The sequence below is a fragment of the Lathyrus oleraceus genome, chromosome 3 (assembly GCF_024323335.1).
Source record: "Lathyrus oleraceus cultivar Zhongwan6 chromosome 3, CAAS_Psat_ZW6_1.0, whole genome shotgun sequence".
In the NCBI taxonomy this organism is placed as follows: domain Eukaryota; kingdom Viridiplantae; phylum Streptophyta; class Magnoliopsida; order Fabales; family Fabaceae; genus Lathyrus; species Lathyrus oleraceus.
In genome coordinates, this window is record NC_066581.1 from 135596152 (window position 1) to 135613545 (window position 17394).

The 17394-nt window shown below is 36.8% G+C and overlaps 1 protein-coding gene across 1 annotated transcript; it reads right to left on the reverse strand.

Annotated features, from left to right (window-relative positions):
* Positions 1-15235: 15235 nt before the first annotated feature.
* Positions 15236-16936, reverse strand: LOC127130049 (uncharacterized). Its single transcript, XM_051059126.1, has 2 exons — positions 16613-16936; positions 15236-15598 (listed from the first exon to the last, which is right to left on the reverse strand). Exons 1-2 carry the CDS (start codon positions 16934-16936, stop codon positions 15236-15238), a joined length of 687 nt encoding a protein of 228 aa, XP_050915083.1.
* Between the last annotated feature and the right edge of the window lie 458 nt (positions 16937-17394).

A 17394-nucleotide genomic window follows, 5' to 3' on the forward strand; every position in this document is an offset into this window, starting at 1 on the left:
AAGAGGCCATAACTAGTCCCGGGTCTGAGAAGTGGCTAGAAGCCATGAAATTTGAAATGGATTCCATGTACACAAACCAAGTTTGGACCTTGGTAGAGCCTCATGTAGGAGTTAACCCTATAGGATGCAAGTGGATCTTCAAAAAGAAGACTAACATGGATGGTAAGGTACATACCTATAAGGCAAGACTGGTTGCAAAAGGATATAAACAAATTTATGGGGTTGACTATGATGAAACCTTTTCACCATATGCAATGCTTAAATCTGTTCGGATTTCACTTGCTATCGCTGCATATCATGATTATGAAATATGGAAGATGGATGTCAAAACTGCTTTCCTTAATGGGAATCTTCTTGAGGATGTGTACATGACACAACCTGAAGGATTTGACATACCAGAAGAAGCCCAAAAGATATGTAAGTTACAAAGATCAATCTATGGATTGAAGCAAGCTTCCAGAAGCTAGAATCTTCGTTTTGATGAAACAGTAAAACAATATGGATTCATCAAGAACGAAGATGAGCCTTGTGTCTACAAGAAGGTTAGTAGGAGCATGATCGTTTTCCTGGTATTATATGTAGATGACATATTACTCATTGGAAACGATGTCCCAACCCTACAACAAGTAAAGTCTTGGTTGGGGAAATGCTTTTCTATGAATGACCTAGGTGAAGCAGCCTATATATTAGGAATCAGAATCTATAGAGATAGATCACAAAAACTGCTTGGCCTAAGTCAGAGTACATACATAGACAAAGTGTTGAGACACTTTAATATGCATGATTCCAAGAAAGGATTCATACATATGCAACATGGCATGTGTCTATCAAAAACACAATCCCCTTCAACTAAGGAAGAAAGGGATCACATGAATAAGATTCTATATGCATCTGCAATAGGATCTATCATGTATGCCATGTTATGTACTCGACCAGATGTCTCGTATGCTTTAAGTGCAATGAGTAGGTACCAGTCTGATCCCGGCGATGCTCATTGGGTAACTGACAAGAATATCCTTAAGTATTTAAGAAGGACTAAAGACTCATTCTTGATATATGGAGGTCAGAAAGAGCTTGCTGTAATTGGATACACCGATGCTAGCTTCCAGACAGATAGGGATGACTTTAGATCGCAATTTGGTTATGTGTTTTGCTTAAACGGTGGCGATGTGAGCTGGAAAAGTTCAAAGCAAGATACAGTTGCTGATTCTACAACTAAGGCCGAGTATATTGCTGCCTCAAGTGCAACAAAGGAAGATGTTTGGATCAAAAAGTTCATTAGTGAAATTGGCATAGTTCCTAGCATTGTGGATCCCATTGGTCTCTATTGTGATAACAATGGTGCTATCGCACAAGCTAAGGAGCCTAGATCTCACCAACGATCTAAACACATACTTAGGCATTATCACCTCATTCGAGAGATAATAGATAGAGGAGATGTGAAAATATGCAGAGTACCTACACTTGACAATATTGTTGACCCACTGACAAAACCTCTTGCGCAGCAGAAGCATGATGGCCATACTAGATCTATGGGCAATAGGGGTGTGCCTGATTGGCTCTAGTGCTAGTGGGAGATTGTTGGTGTAAGCCCTAGAGGCCAATACTTTTGGTACTTGTATCGAATTATTTATTAATAATAAAAGACTTTTTCTTTATTATGTTTGTTTAATAAAGTCCCTAGAATAGCTAGTCCGTTTAATGTATCAAGTGTGACTTAATCATGAGATCACATTAAACATAAGGTAACTATTCTTAAAGTATCCGTAGTCGGGCTTTATTATGAAGTGGGATAACATTAAAACATTAAGACTATTATGTATATAGACTGATGATCACATCTCATGGATCATGGATAAGGAGTTATCAAGTCTTAAACATAGGTATGAACATTAAGAATAATATTTATACTGGATTGACCCGCTATGAGAATACTATATAGAATGTTATGCAAAGTGTCATAAGTTATTCTCATGGTGATAATGGTGTATACCACTGTAGCGGTGTATTCGTCGCTATATGATTTATTGGTTAAACCATAAGCAAAGTATACAATGAATTCGAGTCGCCACCGCACTTTTATTTATCCTAAGGACTGGTTAAAAAGCGAACAAAAACCTAAGAAGTTTTACACGTAGAAAACTAATGAAAAAGATCAGAGAATCTGGGTAAGGGGTAAATTACGCAATGGGAAGGTGTTAGGCACCCATCACGTCCTAGGTACTCCTAGGGAGCCCTTTTCACACTTGTTGTATAAAAATGTTTATTTGTTTTGACATATTGTGCAAACATGAATGGGATGACGAGAAAAGAATGTACAGGTTAATTATTTTTGTGTTCGAACGGATGAACCCGTTGCCTACGTACCTTCCATCAAAGGTAAGGATCAAAACGCCGTAGTTCGGCTAAAAACTTCCAAAAGTTAGTGGATTCAATTTTAAAACACAAGCTCAAAGGTCTTACGTTACCCACGGGAGAAAACTCAACCTTAAGAAACAACAAGTCCACCATGTGAGAAAAGCTTCAACTTGCTAGAGAGGGGTTAACCCTATAATAAGCAAGGAAGACTTACAATTCAATCAACTAAGGACAAATAGGTGAGATTAATATCAACCAACTAGGGTAAATCAAACCTATAACTAATGTATGAAAACTTAACAAACATGGACAAAGCCACAAAATCATTTGAATGGGTGAAGTTAATTGATTATGATTATTTACAAAATATGGTCAAGGTATGATTAAAGTCAATTCAAAATGAAGTATTTACAAAAATGAAGTTTGGAAAATCATGGACTTAAGGTCCGAGTTTCTAATTTGGAAAGAAGTGAGAATGTTTGCACAACATGTGTATACAAGTTTTTAAAAGTCAACAAGTGAAAAGGGGTTTTGAAACAAAAAGGGTGTGGATGAAGTGTAAAACTTCCTAGAAGTTCACCTCTTGAAATCATATAGGAGATGATTCAAGTGTGTCCTTTGGAATAAAGGGACAAAACAAGTTAGTAAAATAAAAGACAAGGCGATACCGGATGCCACTCAATGGACTTATACCAATCTCACACAAAAGCGGATACCGGATACCAATAAATGGATTTACACCAATCTCCTAAAATAAAGCAATGATACCGGATGCCATCAATGGTCTTATACCAATCTCATAAAAGCAAAAAGCGGATGTCGGATACCAATAACTGGGTTTACACCAACCTCCTAAAGTAAAACAAAAACTTGGAAGTCAGATGCCAATCTATCTGGACTTATACCAACCTCCAAAGTATGGTCATAGGAATACAAATGCCACATCACAGGGACTTACAATTGCATCCTCTCATACAACAAACAAAGACAAAGAAGATATGAGTGACCAATGAGGTCTTACACTCTATCCTTCCATATCATGGGAACAAAAGCCAATCAACATGGACTTACAATTGTCCTCAATGGGAAAACAACAATGTCACAAGGACAAATGAAATGATCATGCACTAATGGCAAATAATGATGATAAATGCACAATGGCAATCAATGATAGTAAATGCACAGTGGCAAATCAAGTAATTATGTATAAATGAATCAAGTAATCAATCACATAAATTCAAGTAGCACACACTATAACCATTCAATGAGGCTCAAGCAAAAGGGTCAGGCATTAAAGCCAACTGTAATAGGGTTCAAGTTTCTCTTAACCTTGCCATTGAGGGGCTAAGGTGAAGCAGATGAAAGGATATGAGGGGTGTGCCTCATCACTCTTATCCCTGGTCAGGGAGAGCATTGAATATCAGAAGGTGTGGGAGTTCAGAAAGTAGGAACTCTCTCCACAAATTAGACTCGATAGATCTTGGGTTAGGATCTCAATGCTACAACCATGTAATGGGAGCCAGGAGAAGACTCACAGAATAGTGGGAGATAGGCTACATATCTCTTATATCCACCAATTGCCTCAAAATGAGGACTTTTCCTGCTTGGGACAAACATAAACAATCACAAACATTGCCTCTTAAGGAGGACTTCAGACAGTTGCCTGGCTAAATAACAAGCCAGGTCTTCCAGACTACATGGAGACAAGAGAGTCTACCTCAATGCAAATGCTTATACAAGCAAAGCAATGCAAGTTCTCAAAAGAACTGAGCAACTAAAGGGTACCTGAAATCAATCAAATATAATCAGCATCCCAATCATTAACAAAACAACAATATAATGATCAACAAACAATGTACAATCAAACAATAATGTGCATAGCACAAAGTTCAAGTGAACCAAGCACCCTACAACACAAACAAGTTAGTTCACAATAGTCAAATGAAACAATTCAACTTGCATTAATTCCTTTTAAGCACTTTGCTTCTTAACCTGAAAAGTCAAAGTCAAACTCAAACATGAGTAATAAGACCACTAGGACAAGCCTAGGGTCCAAAGGATGGAAAAATCTTAAAACAGCAAGCAAAACATGATCAAAACCAAGATAATTCAAATAAGAAGAGATCCCAATTGGTCTCACATCCAAACTATGCACTCATTTCATTTCATGCACAAATTAACTCAAAGTAAGCAAAGTTGAATCACATATGAGCAACCAGAATGATTACATCCAAACAAATATCAAAACAGCTCAATAAATTCTACAAAAATTCTATTCTAAACAGAACATATTCAATGAGCTACATGTCAATTTTCATGCCATTTGGACAAAAGGAGCTATGTCAATTAAATCAACATGTCAAGGCATGCAAAAACACAACCAAAACTAGGCCACAAACCAAGTGTCAACTTCAACCAATTGTAAAACAGTGATATCACATGGAAAATGAATGGGACCAAAGCCAAATTACAGCTAAAAATGTTAGGAAGCACTCCATCAAATTTCATATTCATAGGATAAGGGATGAGCATTTAACAATACATGTAAGTTCACTACTCAAGACATCATCCAAAAATGTTAAACAGCAATCAAAAATCCAAATCAAATGGAAAATGGATCAATCAAATCCACAAAAATTCAGGGTGAAATCTAACATATAAAAGTCATCTCATGCAAAAAATCAGAGCCATAGGCAAAGCATAAGCATGGAAAATTAAATCATGAAGTCAGCATAGCATAGTGTGACACATATTGTCACACTCAAAAAGAATTAATCATATCTATCAATCCAGAGATCCAAAAATCACAAATTATACATCAAAATCTCCAGGTATGAGTCAAGAATCATCATATGAAATTTCATTCAATTTGGAGCTAGCATGATTATTTGGTGATTAAAATGGTAAAACATATGAAAATAGCACACATGATCAAGATCAATATACCATTCCAAAAAATTACCAGACACAACTTGAACTATTATGCCTAAAAAATTTAGAGGAAATTTGGGATCTAACAAAAAAATTGCCACCTAATTTGGATTAAAATTGGATTTTATATGAATTTTATAAGATTTGTTTAATTATTGAAATATTTATTTAATGTTAATGAGTTAATTAATTAATTAAGCCACGAATGGCATACTTGTAAATACCAGCGCCTGGCCAAAAACGGCGTCGCATGGCATTAATGCGCTGTCGCGCGGTGATTGGTGGAATTTGGAGGGAAACACAATTTCGAATATGCCATGCACAGAAGTGGATTGAACGCAGTATTTTTCCGGATTTTCTTGTCTTCATCGCGTGTTCTTCTTCGCTCGTCATCGCCAGCTTCGGTTACGAGCATTCTTGCACCAAAATGCACAAACGATATACCGATCTCTTCCTCTTCCAACGTAGGTCAATAATCCAGCTAGCATTCGTTCTAATTCCAACCGTATCGACGGGATCGATCGAAATAAGTTTCACGCTCAAAGGTTCAAATCAAGATATCTAGCTCAATACTTAACGGATTCACACGATTCAAATCGCAGTCTATTCTATGTCGCAAGATCTATCTAAACCACATGCTGATTTCAAGAATCGAAGATTTCGAAAGTTTACCTCGTGATTATGCAGCTCGTGAATCCTCGTGAGTTTGACTCCAAATGATGAAAACAGGTGGAGTATGTTGCTTAGGAAGGTGATTGGCGATGATTTCGCAGCTCAGAAGTGCCTCAATTCCGCGAAATTCCTAACTGCCATGGAAGCTTGATGTTGCTACAGTGAGAGTTCTTGATCGGTTCTTACTTCAATTCTTGAAAACAGAACACAAAGATTACCTGCACATGAAGAATCAATAGAAAAAAAAGCACAAGCAATGATGAAATTCTTGAAAAATTGATGAAAAGTGTTTATGTGAAAAAATGGAGAAAGTGAGAGAATTTGAGAGTTTTTTGGATGAATCTGAAAAAGTGATTATTCCCCCTGAGTTTCTGTTAGAATTAAGCTTTTATATGTGCTCTTAATCCCGGCTTTAATCATGATTAGCAAAAATTGGTAATTAGCAAAATGAGCTTCTTTGTGCAATTTGGCCTTTTTGCCCTTGGATGACTAGAACCAATGTAACAGTGATTTTTCAATTTGAACAAACCATAAATCTCATTTGGAAGCTATTGGAATTGGTCCCATGTCAAAATTCCATGTAATTTGAGTTTTGGACCATTTTGCCCTTGGTTTTTAATTAGTACACTTGAAAAATGACCTTTTTATGTGAAGGCTTTTGGCAAAATGTGGTGATGGATTATGAAAGTACATGTTAAATGTGGTTTGCTCAAAGAAGAACCATCCAATTTGGCCATTCCATGTGAAAGTTATACCACTTTGAATTTAGGCATTTTCTGAAAATGATTTGACCATAATTTGCCAACCACACATGGGAATTGAGTGTTCTTGGACTTTTTGGAATGGTGAGAACAAGATCTTCAACTTTCATGTTGGACAAAATTTGATTTGAAGCTTGGTTCATGATGTAATTTTAAGGAGCAAAACTTTCCATTTTGGGCAGGTGAAAATTACAGGTCATTTCCATTTTGGGAAACTTTTTGTCTGACTTCAAATTCTTCAATGATGATCTTTGAAATGTTGAATGAGGCTTATATGGACATGAATGAGGTCTTTCTAACCATCTCACACCTTCAAATTCCTGATTAAATGCACAGTTGACCACAGTTGACCACAGTTGACTTTTCTAGGGTTTTGGTGGACTGGGCCATGTTCTGATGAATTCCAAGCCTCTTTCAATTGAGATCTTGATCCAAAATGATATCACAACTCATATGAACTTGTGATGAATGATCATGGTGCCCAAATTCTTCAAGAATGGTCACCATCCAATGCTCAAGGCCTGATTTTGACTGTTTGACCTAGTTAGCTTCATCTGCAAGAAACATGGTTAGATGACAATATTTTTGTACTTTTGGTTAGTAAACATATGAAAAGCAATGATATACAAATGCAATACATGCTTGGTGATCAGGAATCACACTCACAAGGTACCCACCCACTAGGAGGGAAGCTAGGGCATGCACTGATCCTTGAGGCTATGATATGATATGATATGAGCCATGAGGTATCTTAGGGCAAAAATTGGGGTCTTACAACCACCTTTCGACCTGAAACCACTATGGACCCTAGATGTAGAGTCGAGTGCCTTATTGCTGATCAAACATTGTCCGTAACTGGATGACCATAAAGACAGTTGATGGGTACTCTGTGAAGCATGCTAAGGGACATGAGTGACCTAGATGGAATTTGCCCATCCTGCGTAATAGGATAAATATCTATGAGCCCAATATTGAACTGGACAAGGATGACACGGTCTATGCCTTGTGTTCAATATAGACATAAGGGCAAATGGGTAATTGTACACACAAGTATTATCACAAAAGGATTTGTCATATCACATGACATTTTCGTTTTTTGGGTAGCAGTGATGTGTTGCTAGATACCGCTCACTGTTTATTATGTTAAATACGTGATTTAATATAATTGTCAATGTCGCGAAAACCTACAGGGTCAGACACAAAAGGACGAATTGATGAGAGATAGAGTAACTAAGGAACACCGTAAGGTATGGTTTAAGTGAATTGTAGAACATCGTAAGGTACGATGTACTTAAGTAGAATATGAAATATGGTAAGGTACCACGCACTTAAGTGATTTTGGCATATTATAAGATATGGGCCACATACACTTAAGTGGGCTTTTTAGCTTGTAGCCCACACAAGTGGTTCTATAAATAGAACCCTTATGCAGAAGCATTTGTGCAGTTGCAATTTCGTTTCTCTCTCTCTCTCTCTCTCTCTCTCTCTCTCTCTCTCTCTCACTCAAAGCCTTCATTCGTAGCAGCTAGCACTGAGATTGAAGGAATCCGTTCGTGTGGACTGAATAGAGGCGTTGTCATCGTTCAACGTTCGTGATCACTCTTTAGATCTACATCAAAGGTTACAATCGCCACAAGAGGTAACGATTCTATCACTGATCATGCCCATTCGTAAGGATCACTAAAGGAGAAATTTTTAAATTCCGTTGCGTTTTGGATCGCTCTTCTCCTTCAGGATGTCTATCAAAGTACGCGATTGTGCCACGATTTGCCATCATTAAAAAATGGGAGTATGTGAGGGAAAACATGCCTAGTTCTTATTTTAATGATGTCAAACTTTTCTGGTTGCACATAACGTGACTTTGGACGGTGTCATCATATCATAGAATGCATTCATCCTCTAACATGTTCAAAATATAGTTCAACATGTACAGGCATATAGGAGCATACCATAGACGTGAATCATGCACTTGATCATCGTTAATACCCTAGGTGCATAAGAGATTGGTTTAAATTGATCAAAATACATCTCAAAACTCATTTTTGAGAGTTTAAGAACTATGAGTCGACTCATGACTCAGAGCGTAACTCTCGGGTCTGAACAAGTCGGGTCACAGGTCGACTCAATCTTGGGAAAACTGAATGAGTCGACTCATCCACATGTTGCGTCGACTCATTGCCTATTTCCATTTAAACCATATAGCCATGGGTCTGAACAGGTCGAGTCATAGGTCGACTCAATCCTGGAAAAACTCTGTTTGAGTCGATTCATCCCCTGTTTGAGTCGACTTATCGCCTGCTTCACTTGAATAATTCTGCCTCGGGTTTGAACAGGTCGAGTGACCTGTGTGAATAGGTCGAGTGGTCGCTATTTGGACTCAATTTTATGCTGTGTAATTGTGCAAAATAATTCTTTTATGTTTGTTATTTGGTCCATGCATCATATAAATATTCTAGAGTCTCTTCTTTAGTCAATAACAAGAAAAGTGAAAGATATACACCAAAGTGCTCTTCATCTTCATTCTCCATTGCATTTCTCAACAAATACACATAATAATTTATGTTGATCATTGTGCATTGTTGTGGTGATAACGTCCAAATAGGATTGTGTAATCTTAGTTTGGGTTGAGGCTTTGTGTGGGTTTTTCTTGAATAAAACCATTGGGGTTTTGTCCTCCAAGAATTGGGGGTTTTTGCACTAACCTTTGCTTCACAGATTCAGCCGAGTGAAAAGTTTGAAGAACGGTGAGTTTGGTCAAACAAGTAACAGTAACCAGAGGATTGTAAAGAAAGCTTATGGTTCAAGCGACTTGCGATCGAAATCAGCCGAGTTGAAGTTTTGGAGAACATGGAGTTCTTGCAATAAGGTAGCTGTAACCGGAGGTTTGTTCGAGGCACTTGAAGAACTTGGTTTAACTCGAATCAAGGGGAGAGAAGTGAATAGGATCTGCAACAACACTAGGGGTTGATTGGTGGTGATCATTTGTTCTCTTGTATTAACTATGCAACTTGTTAATAAAAATATCTCAATTCTAGATTTAGAATTGAGGGCAGACGTACCCTAAGCGAGGACGATAGGGGAACTGCCTCAACAAATCTGGTGTTGTTCTCTCTTTCTCTTAACTCTTTAAATTCCGCATTAATTATGTTTTGTGTGAAATTAATAGTAAAATCAATCTCGCTTGATTGTTGTGCATAGTAACTGTTTGATAAATTGATGCAATCACTTTGATTGTAACTGAGTAAAATTTTGCATATTCAATTTGAGTGAAATTGAGACTTGGTGAGGAGTGCTCACCAAGTGTTCGATAAAATTAATCTCACACAAATCTATTAATATTTTACTTGCTATCTTATTGTGTTAACGCATTATTAGAGGTAACGATATCAAGGATTGTGGTAGTTAATCGATTGATTTAGATAGTGGTTGATTATCTCTATCGTAGTTATTCCATTCGGTTTCACGGATATCTGATCTTTCCATTCACGGATCGTTTAGAAAATTGTAATTTAGGGAGCTTTCGCAACCGATGAAAACATTTCTAAAAACGCTAAATTTCAAATATTGATCTATTCAACCCCCCTTCTAGATCGGTACTATCGTCTAATAGACAACATAGAGCAAAATGGTGAGAAATAAACTTCAATATAAAGGGTGTAAAGAATAAAATGGTAGAGAAACACACAATATGTCATACATTCAATACATAACCAATTTTACCATCTCAGAGCCATTCAAAACAATATGCAAATACATATGCAATGCGACTCATAACACAACGTGACACTATGCATGTTGTATCAACTCAACATTTGGTTCTCTCAGAAACCGGGTCCCCCTTCTGAACCCATGAGCCCCCTCCTTCTGAACTTAGGATAAGCCACTAGTCCCCCCTTATAAACTAGTGAACACGCCTCTTTCAATGATACGACACAATGATGCATGTCGATTCAAATCAATGTAACAACAATAACAACGCTTACTGTAGGGATGGAAAATCGGGTTTCCCCGCCCTGTCCTGCCTTAAACCCACCAAAAAAGAGAAGGGTTAGGCAATCCCGCCAAATAATATTGGGCTTAAAAATCTAGCCTGCCCCGCCAAGGTGACGTGTTGGTGGGCTTGCCCGCCTTTTTTTAATAGATTAATAGGTTTTTTTATTTCAATTAGATTTTTCGCTTATTTTTAGAGCAATTTTTTATACATGTCAAATGGTAAAATATCCAATTAATAAGTGTATGCTCTATGAGTAGATTTTGATTAGGTAGACTATAAGTCTTAGGGGATGTTGAATGCAAATCAAAATGAGACATAAATTAATCTTCAAAATATCCAACAATATAACGCAATGAATGGTCAAGTTGTATAATAGGTTTCCATGAGTTGTATATAACTTTCATAGTATATACATACCAAAATTATCCATATAGTTTTCAAGAAACAAGTCATTTTGATATATTTTTAACAAACTATATTTGAAATCAACAATTGGATCTCCATCGCAAACAATATTCAAGAAATTAAGTATAAGTACAATTGAGGAAAATGAAAAAAGTATTTAATTGTAGCTAGGAAACTCTCATTTGAGTCAAGATCTAAAAAATATTTAATTTCAGTTATCTTGAAAACAATATACATATATAAAGAATTTGAGCTTAGTGTGGTATTTTTGAGTGCTTGACAACTAGGTTGGCGTGACAACCCGCCTCTTGTTTTGCGGGCTTAAGGTGGATGGGTTTAAGGCGGGACAGGCTGAACGGGTAAGCAGACACAAAATTTAAACACAACCCGTCATTTTTTTCTGGGTGTGCATGCCAACTTACGACCCCCCTTCTGACCATAAGCAACATGCATTGATACACAATAGTAATTCCCCATTCTGAATTACTATCCAACAATAATAACAACATATAAGCACACAAATAATCCCGAAATCTGAACTATTTATTATCACATCACAATACTAATTATTGACCAAACTATAGAACAACACCCATAATCTGAACCGACAACTCAAATCATACTAACATGGACAAGAACGCCATTTCTGACAGCATGACGGGCAACCCATCACCGCTGTGACGCTCGTCATCTTGTTAAAATCCATCATCCATCATTATAATGACGTTCGACTTGGAAAACAAGCCTGGAGACCATGATGGTTTCCGACGTCATAACGCTGATGACCGTCAGTTGCTTGAGGTGCATGACAGTCAACCCGTCATCTGGGTGACGTCCGTCACCCTGCACCAGAAGGCAAAAAATGTGATTTACCGTGGAATTTAAGTGGAAACCCTGATTCCATGCTTCCCAATCGCCCCCAACACGCCCAAAATTTATACCACATATAATAACATCCTAGTAACATTAAAAATCACATAATTATACAATCTATCAATCATTTTCATCAAATTCATGTTTATGTTTAAAATTTCAACAATTCCAACAATGGCATAAAAACATATACATATAAACATAATCATACATACACGAAATCAGTCACGAAAATTAGATAAACACACCTTCAATCATCAATTTTCAGAATAATATATAACAACAATAATTCATAAGGGTTTCACACAACCCTTAAAGAGAGTACAGTTATTTACTCTCTACCCTTTCATGCAAAATACCCATATAGACGCCCTTTCTCCCTCTTACCTTAAATTCCTAGCAAAATTATGAATTAGGTTGATGGTTTGTTCTTCCCTCTTCAAGCCCTAGTCTCCCTTTTTCTCCAAAAACTCTATTTCACGTAATAACTCCTCAAAATCTCTACTAATCCCTATTTATATCTAAAACCTAATTTAATATTTTGTTAATTACACCTTGATCTAACTCTTTTCACAAATTTTCACCACTTTCCTTATTTCTCCTTAGTTCATATTTTCCACCCAAAAACATTTTTTCTTATTTATTTAAATTAATTAATTAAAAACAATTATCCATTTTAATCATTTCTAATTATTTTAATCAATTCATCAACCAACAAATACTTTCAATACGCCCCCACAAAACACCACATACTAAATAATTAAATAAAACGTGAATAATTCGATTAAATGGATTAATTAAATATCAGGGTGTTACAACTCTCCCTCACTTAGAGAATTTTCGCTCTTGAAAATTACCTGAAGGAACGGAGTCAGATACGACTCTCTCATCTGACTCTCCAACTCCCACATCATGCTTCCATCGGAAGGTCCTTTCCACACCACCTTCACCAGCACAATCTCCTTGCCTCTAAAGTGTGTTATTTCACGATCCTCTACTCTTAAGGGAAATGTCTCAACAATCAAGTTCTCTCTAACTTGCACATCGTCCACTTGAATCACACGAGACTGATCAGTAATGTATTTCATCAATTGAGACACATGAAATACATCATGGAGATTCAAAAGAAATGAAGGTAATGCAACTCGGTAGGCCACTTATCTTACTGGATTCATAATCTAATAAGGACCAACAAAATACGGCATGAGCTTTCGAGACTTCAAAGATTGACCAATATCAGTTACCATAGTAACTTGCAAAAACACATGTTCTCCCTCTTGGAACTCAAGTGTTTTTCTCCTCTTATCATGGTAGCTCTTATGGTGACTTTATAAAGCTTTCATTTTCTATTGGATCATCTTAATATTCTCAATAGTTTGTTGAAAAATAGTCCAAGCACAACAATTTCACAAGATTCATACCAACATAAAGGATTCATAAATCTCCTACCATACAAAGCCTCAAACGGCGCCATTCCAATACTAGAATGGAAACTATTATTGTAGGTGAACTCAATCAACAACAAGTAGTTATCCCAAGCACCTCCTTGTTCTAGCCCAAAAGCCCTCAACAAATATTCCAAGGATTGGATAGTCCTTTCCATATGATAATTTTTTTGCAAATAATAAGCATAAATCAAGCACAACTTAGTGCCCAACACCTTCTTCAAACTCTACCAAAACCTTAATGTGAATCTCAGACCTTCTATCATAAAAATACTCGACGAAATACCACATAAGCTAACAACTTTCTCAATATACAACTCGGCTAACTACGACAAAGGATAAATGATCTTAATAGGAATGAAATGATCCGATTTAGTCAGTCTATCAACAATAACCCAGATAGAATCACATCCCTTCATTGTCTTCGGCAAACTCGCCACAAAATCCATATAAATGTTGTCCCATTTCCACTCAGGAATGCTCAACGGTTGCATCAGGCCCAACGACTTCTGATGTTCAATCTTCAACTTCTAACAAGTCAAGTAAGCATAAACAAACTAAATTAATTCCTTCTTCATTCCTGACCACCAAAACATCCTCTTCAAATCTTGATACATCTTAGTTGCATCGGGATGAATACTCAAACCACTTATATGACCTTCCTCAATAATACTCTTCTTAAGTTCTGGTGCATCTGGTACACAAACACTATTTTTGAATCTCATCACACCATTCTCGTTGATTCTAAAATCACCTCTTTTTCCTTAATTGATTATCACGAATCGGTCGATCAATCCCAAGTCGATTTTCTAGCCTTCTCTTATTTCTTCAAGGATACCACTGATCAGCTACAACATTCCTAACCTCACAATGTTAGGAGTCTCCACAGAAACCAAAATCACAATCCTTCAGAAATTTGAGCCATCTCCTCTGCCTCATATTTAGCTCTTTCTGATCGAACAAGTACTTCAAATTCTTGTGGTCACTAAACACTTCAAATCTGGAACCAAACAGATAATGCCTCCAAATCTTTAACACAAACACCATGGTTGTTAACTCTAAATAATGCATATGATAATTCCTCTCATTAACCTTCAATTGTCTAGAAGTATAAGCCACAACTTGACCATTCTGCATCAACATGCCACCCATACCCATCTTCAAAGGATTACAATACACAACAAAGGATTCACTTGGACACTACAAAATCAAAATTGGAGCAGACGTCAACTTCCTCTTGAGTTCCTGAAAACTCTCCTCACACTGCACATCCCACACATAAGTTGGCCTTTTCGAGTCAACTGAATTAAAGGTAATTCCAACTTCGAAAAGCCTTCAATAAACCTCATGTAATAAGCAGTCAAACCCAAAAAACTTTTGATCTCTATAATAGACTTCAGAGTCCCCCACTACAACATTGCATCTATCTTCGATGGATCAACAACACCACCACCACTAGATATCATGTGACCAAGGAAACTCACTTCATGCAACCATAACTCACACTTGGATAACTTTTCATACAACTTATTCTCTTTCAAGGTTTGTAACACAACTTTCAGATGTTCTGCATGCTCTTTATCAGACTTAAAATATATCAAAATATCATTGATGAACATAACCACCAGTTGATCTAAGTATGAATGGATTATTTTATTCACATACTCCATGAAAACTCAAGACGCGTTAGACACACCAAACGACATCACTAAATACTCATAGTGACCATATCTCATTCAGAACGTAGTCTTCGGGATATCTTATGGTTTCACCTGAATTTGATGATAACCCAACCATTAATCAGTCTTACTGAACACACAAGCACCAACCAAATGATCCATCAAATAATCAATTCTCGGAAGAGGATACTTATTCTTGATAGTAACCTTATTAAGTTGTCGATAGTTGGCACTTAACCTCATGTTACCATCTTTCTTCTTGATTAGCAACATTAACGCACCCCACAGCAAAGCACTTGGTCGAACAAACGTTTTCTCAAGACACTCTTCTAATTGTTTCTTCAGCTCACTCAACTCTGAAGTAAACATTATGTATGACGCCACCGACAAGGGACTAATACCGTGTATTAAGTCTATATCAAACTCCACCTCATGCTCTGGCGGCAAATCACTAATATTATCTAGGAACACTTCAAGTATCTAACACACAACAAGTAGATCTTTAATCATCCTCTCGCTCCCCCTCTCAAGAATGCGAACATAATGAACACTTGAGCACACACTCTCTCTCTCTCTCTCTCTCTCTCTCTCTCTCTCTCTTTCAAGGACATCTCTACCTGCCTCGCGGTCATGAAACTTGACTATGTACTCTCCCCGAATTCAAGAAATTTCACAGATTTATCAAAACAATGGATATGCACATGGCTGAACTCCAACAAATTCATTCCCATAATAACATTGAGTTGAATTAGAGGTAAAAAACTAAGTTAGTCCCAAAATCTCTACCATAAATTGTCAAAGGACAATTCACACACACCAACAAAGTAGTCACTGAACCATTAAATGGGGTATCAATTACCATGTTGCCATTCATAGTAGACACTTCCAGATTCAATATTTTCACACACTCAGCAGATATGAACTTTGAATCTTCCTATTTGATAACCTCAGGAAACAACACTGACTCGTCCAACAACCTGCACTCTTTCAATCAGTGGCACACTAAACCAATCCTTTACACCTAAAACCTTTTAGAGAAGCAATATTTTCTCCCCTACTTGCTCTAATCTCGCTCATGCTAAAAAGTGGTTAGAAAAACAAACGTGCACCGACAGTGTTTCACACACATGTCATATACCAGGGAACAAACAAAATTAAACAACCTGGCTAGATGGACCAACCTGCTATGATACCACTATGTAACACCCTAAACCCCCAAAACTTATATAAAAATAGTTACTCGGCAATTTAAGGTGTACCAACTATCAACACCAAAAACTCATCAAAATATGTGACAACATGCAATAGAAAATAACACAATATCAACTTCAAGTAAACTTTCGCAAGTAAAGTATTCAACTTCAATCAACATAGTTTGACATTAACTCAAAATACAACAAAATACCATGTTCCTGATGTTACAAGATCAGAGCACTAAAATCACTAACTTGCAATAAAATAATAAATAAACAAACAATAGCTCCAACAAGCCACCTTCCACAACAAACCACCTCTTCCTCTACTTGCAACACCACCTATGTAGTTGCTTTGGTATGAGAGTCTTCTTTGATTCGACAAATTTTCTTCTTGCTGGTTTCCCCAACCATTCAAATTATTGTAGCCTCCTTTATCTTTATTTTTTAACCATTTTCCTTTGCCTTTATTTTTTCTTGCTGATCGCGTCTGCAACGCCACATCACTTTTCAACTTATTTGCAGCTCTTTCAACCATTTTTTGTTCATGAGATTCAAGCGTCCCTTGAAGCTCTTCTTTTATCAATGCTGAAAAGTGTTTCAATTCTTCTATGACTACTACCATGTGATCGAATTTTGGAGTCAATGACCTCAAGATCTTTGAGATAACTGATCTTGATATCAACACTTCTTCATATATCTAGATTTGATTCACCAGTTTTGTAACCCTAATGAAAAATCAATTATGCTTTCACTTTATTCCATGTGAAGCAATTCATACGTTCTTTTGTGAGTTTGTAATCTCACCTCTTTTACCTTCTCAGCTCCTCCAAACGATTTATGCAAAATTTCTCATGCTTATTTCGCTGATTCAACATCACTCAGTTTTTCAAAATTGTCTGGATCAACACATTGATGATTATAAAGAGAGCTTTATAATCTTTCTTCTTCAATTCTTTGTGTGCATCCTTTTCTTCATCCGTCACGTTTCCTGCAAGCGGCTTCACTCCCTCCTTCTTAAGATCTCAAAGACCTTGACAACAAAAAACAATCTTTATTTGCTTGCACCAATTCTCGTAATTT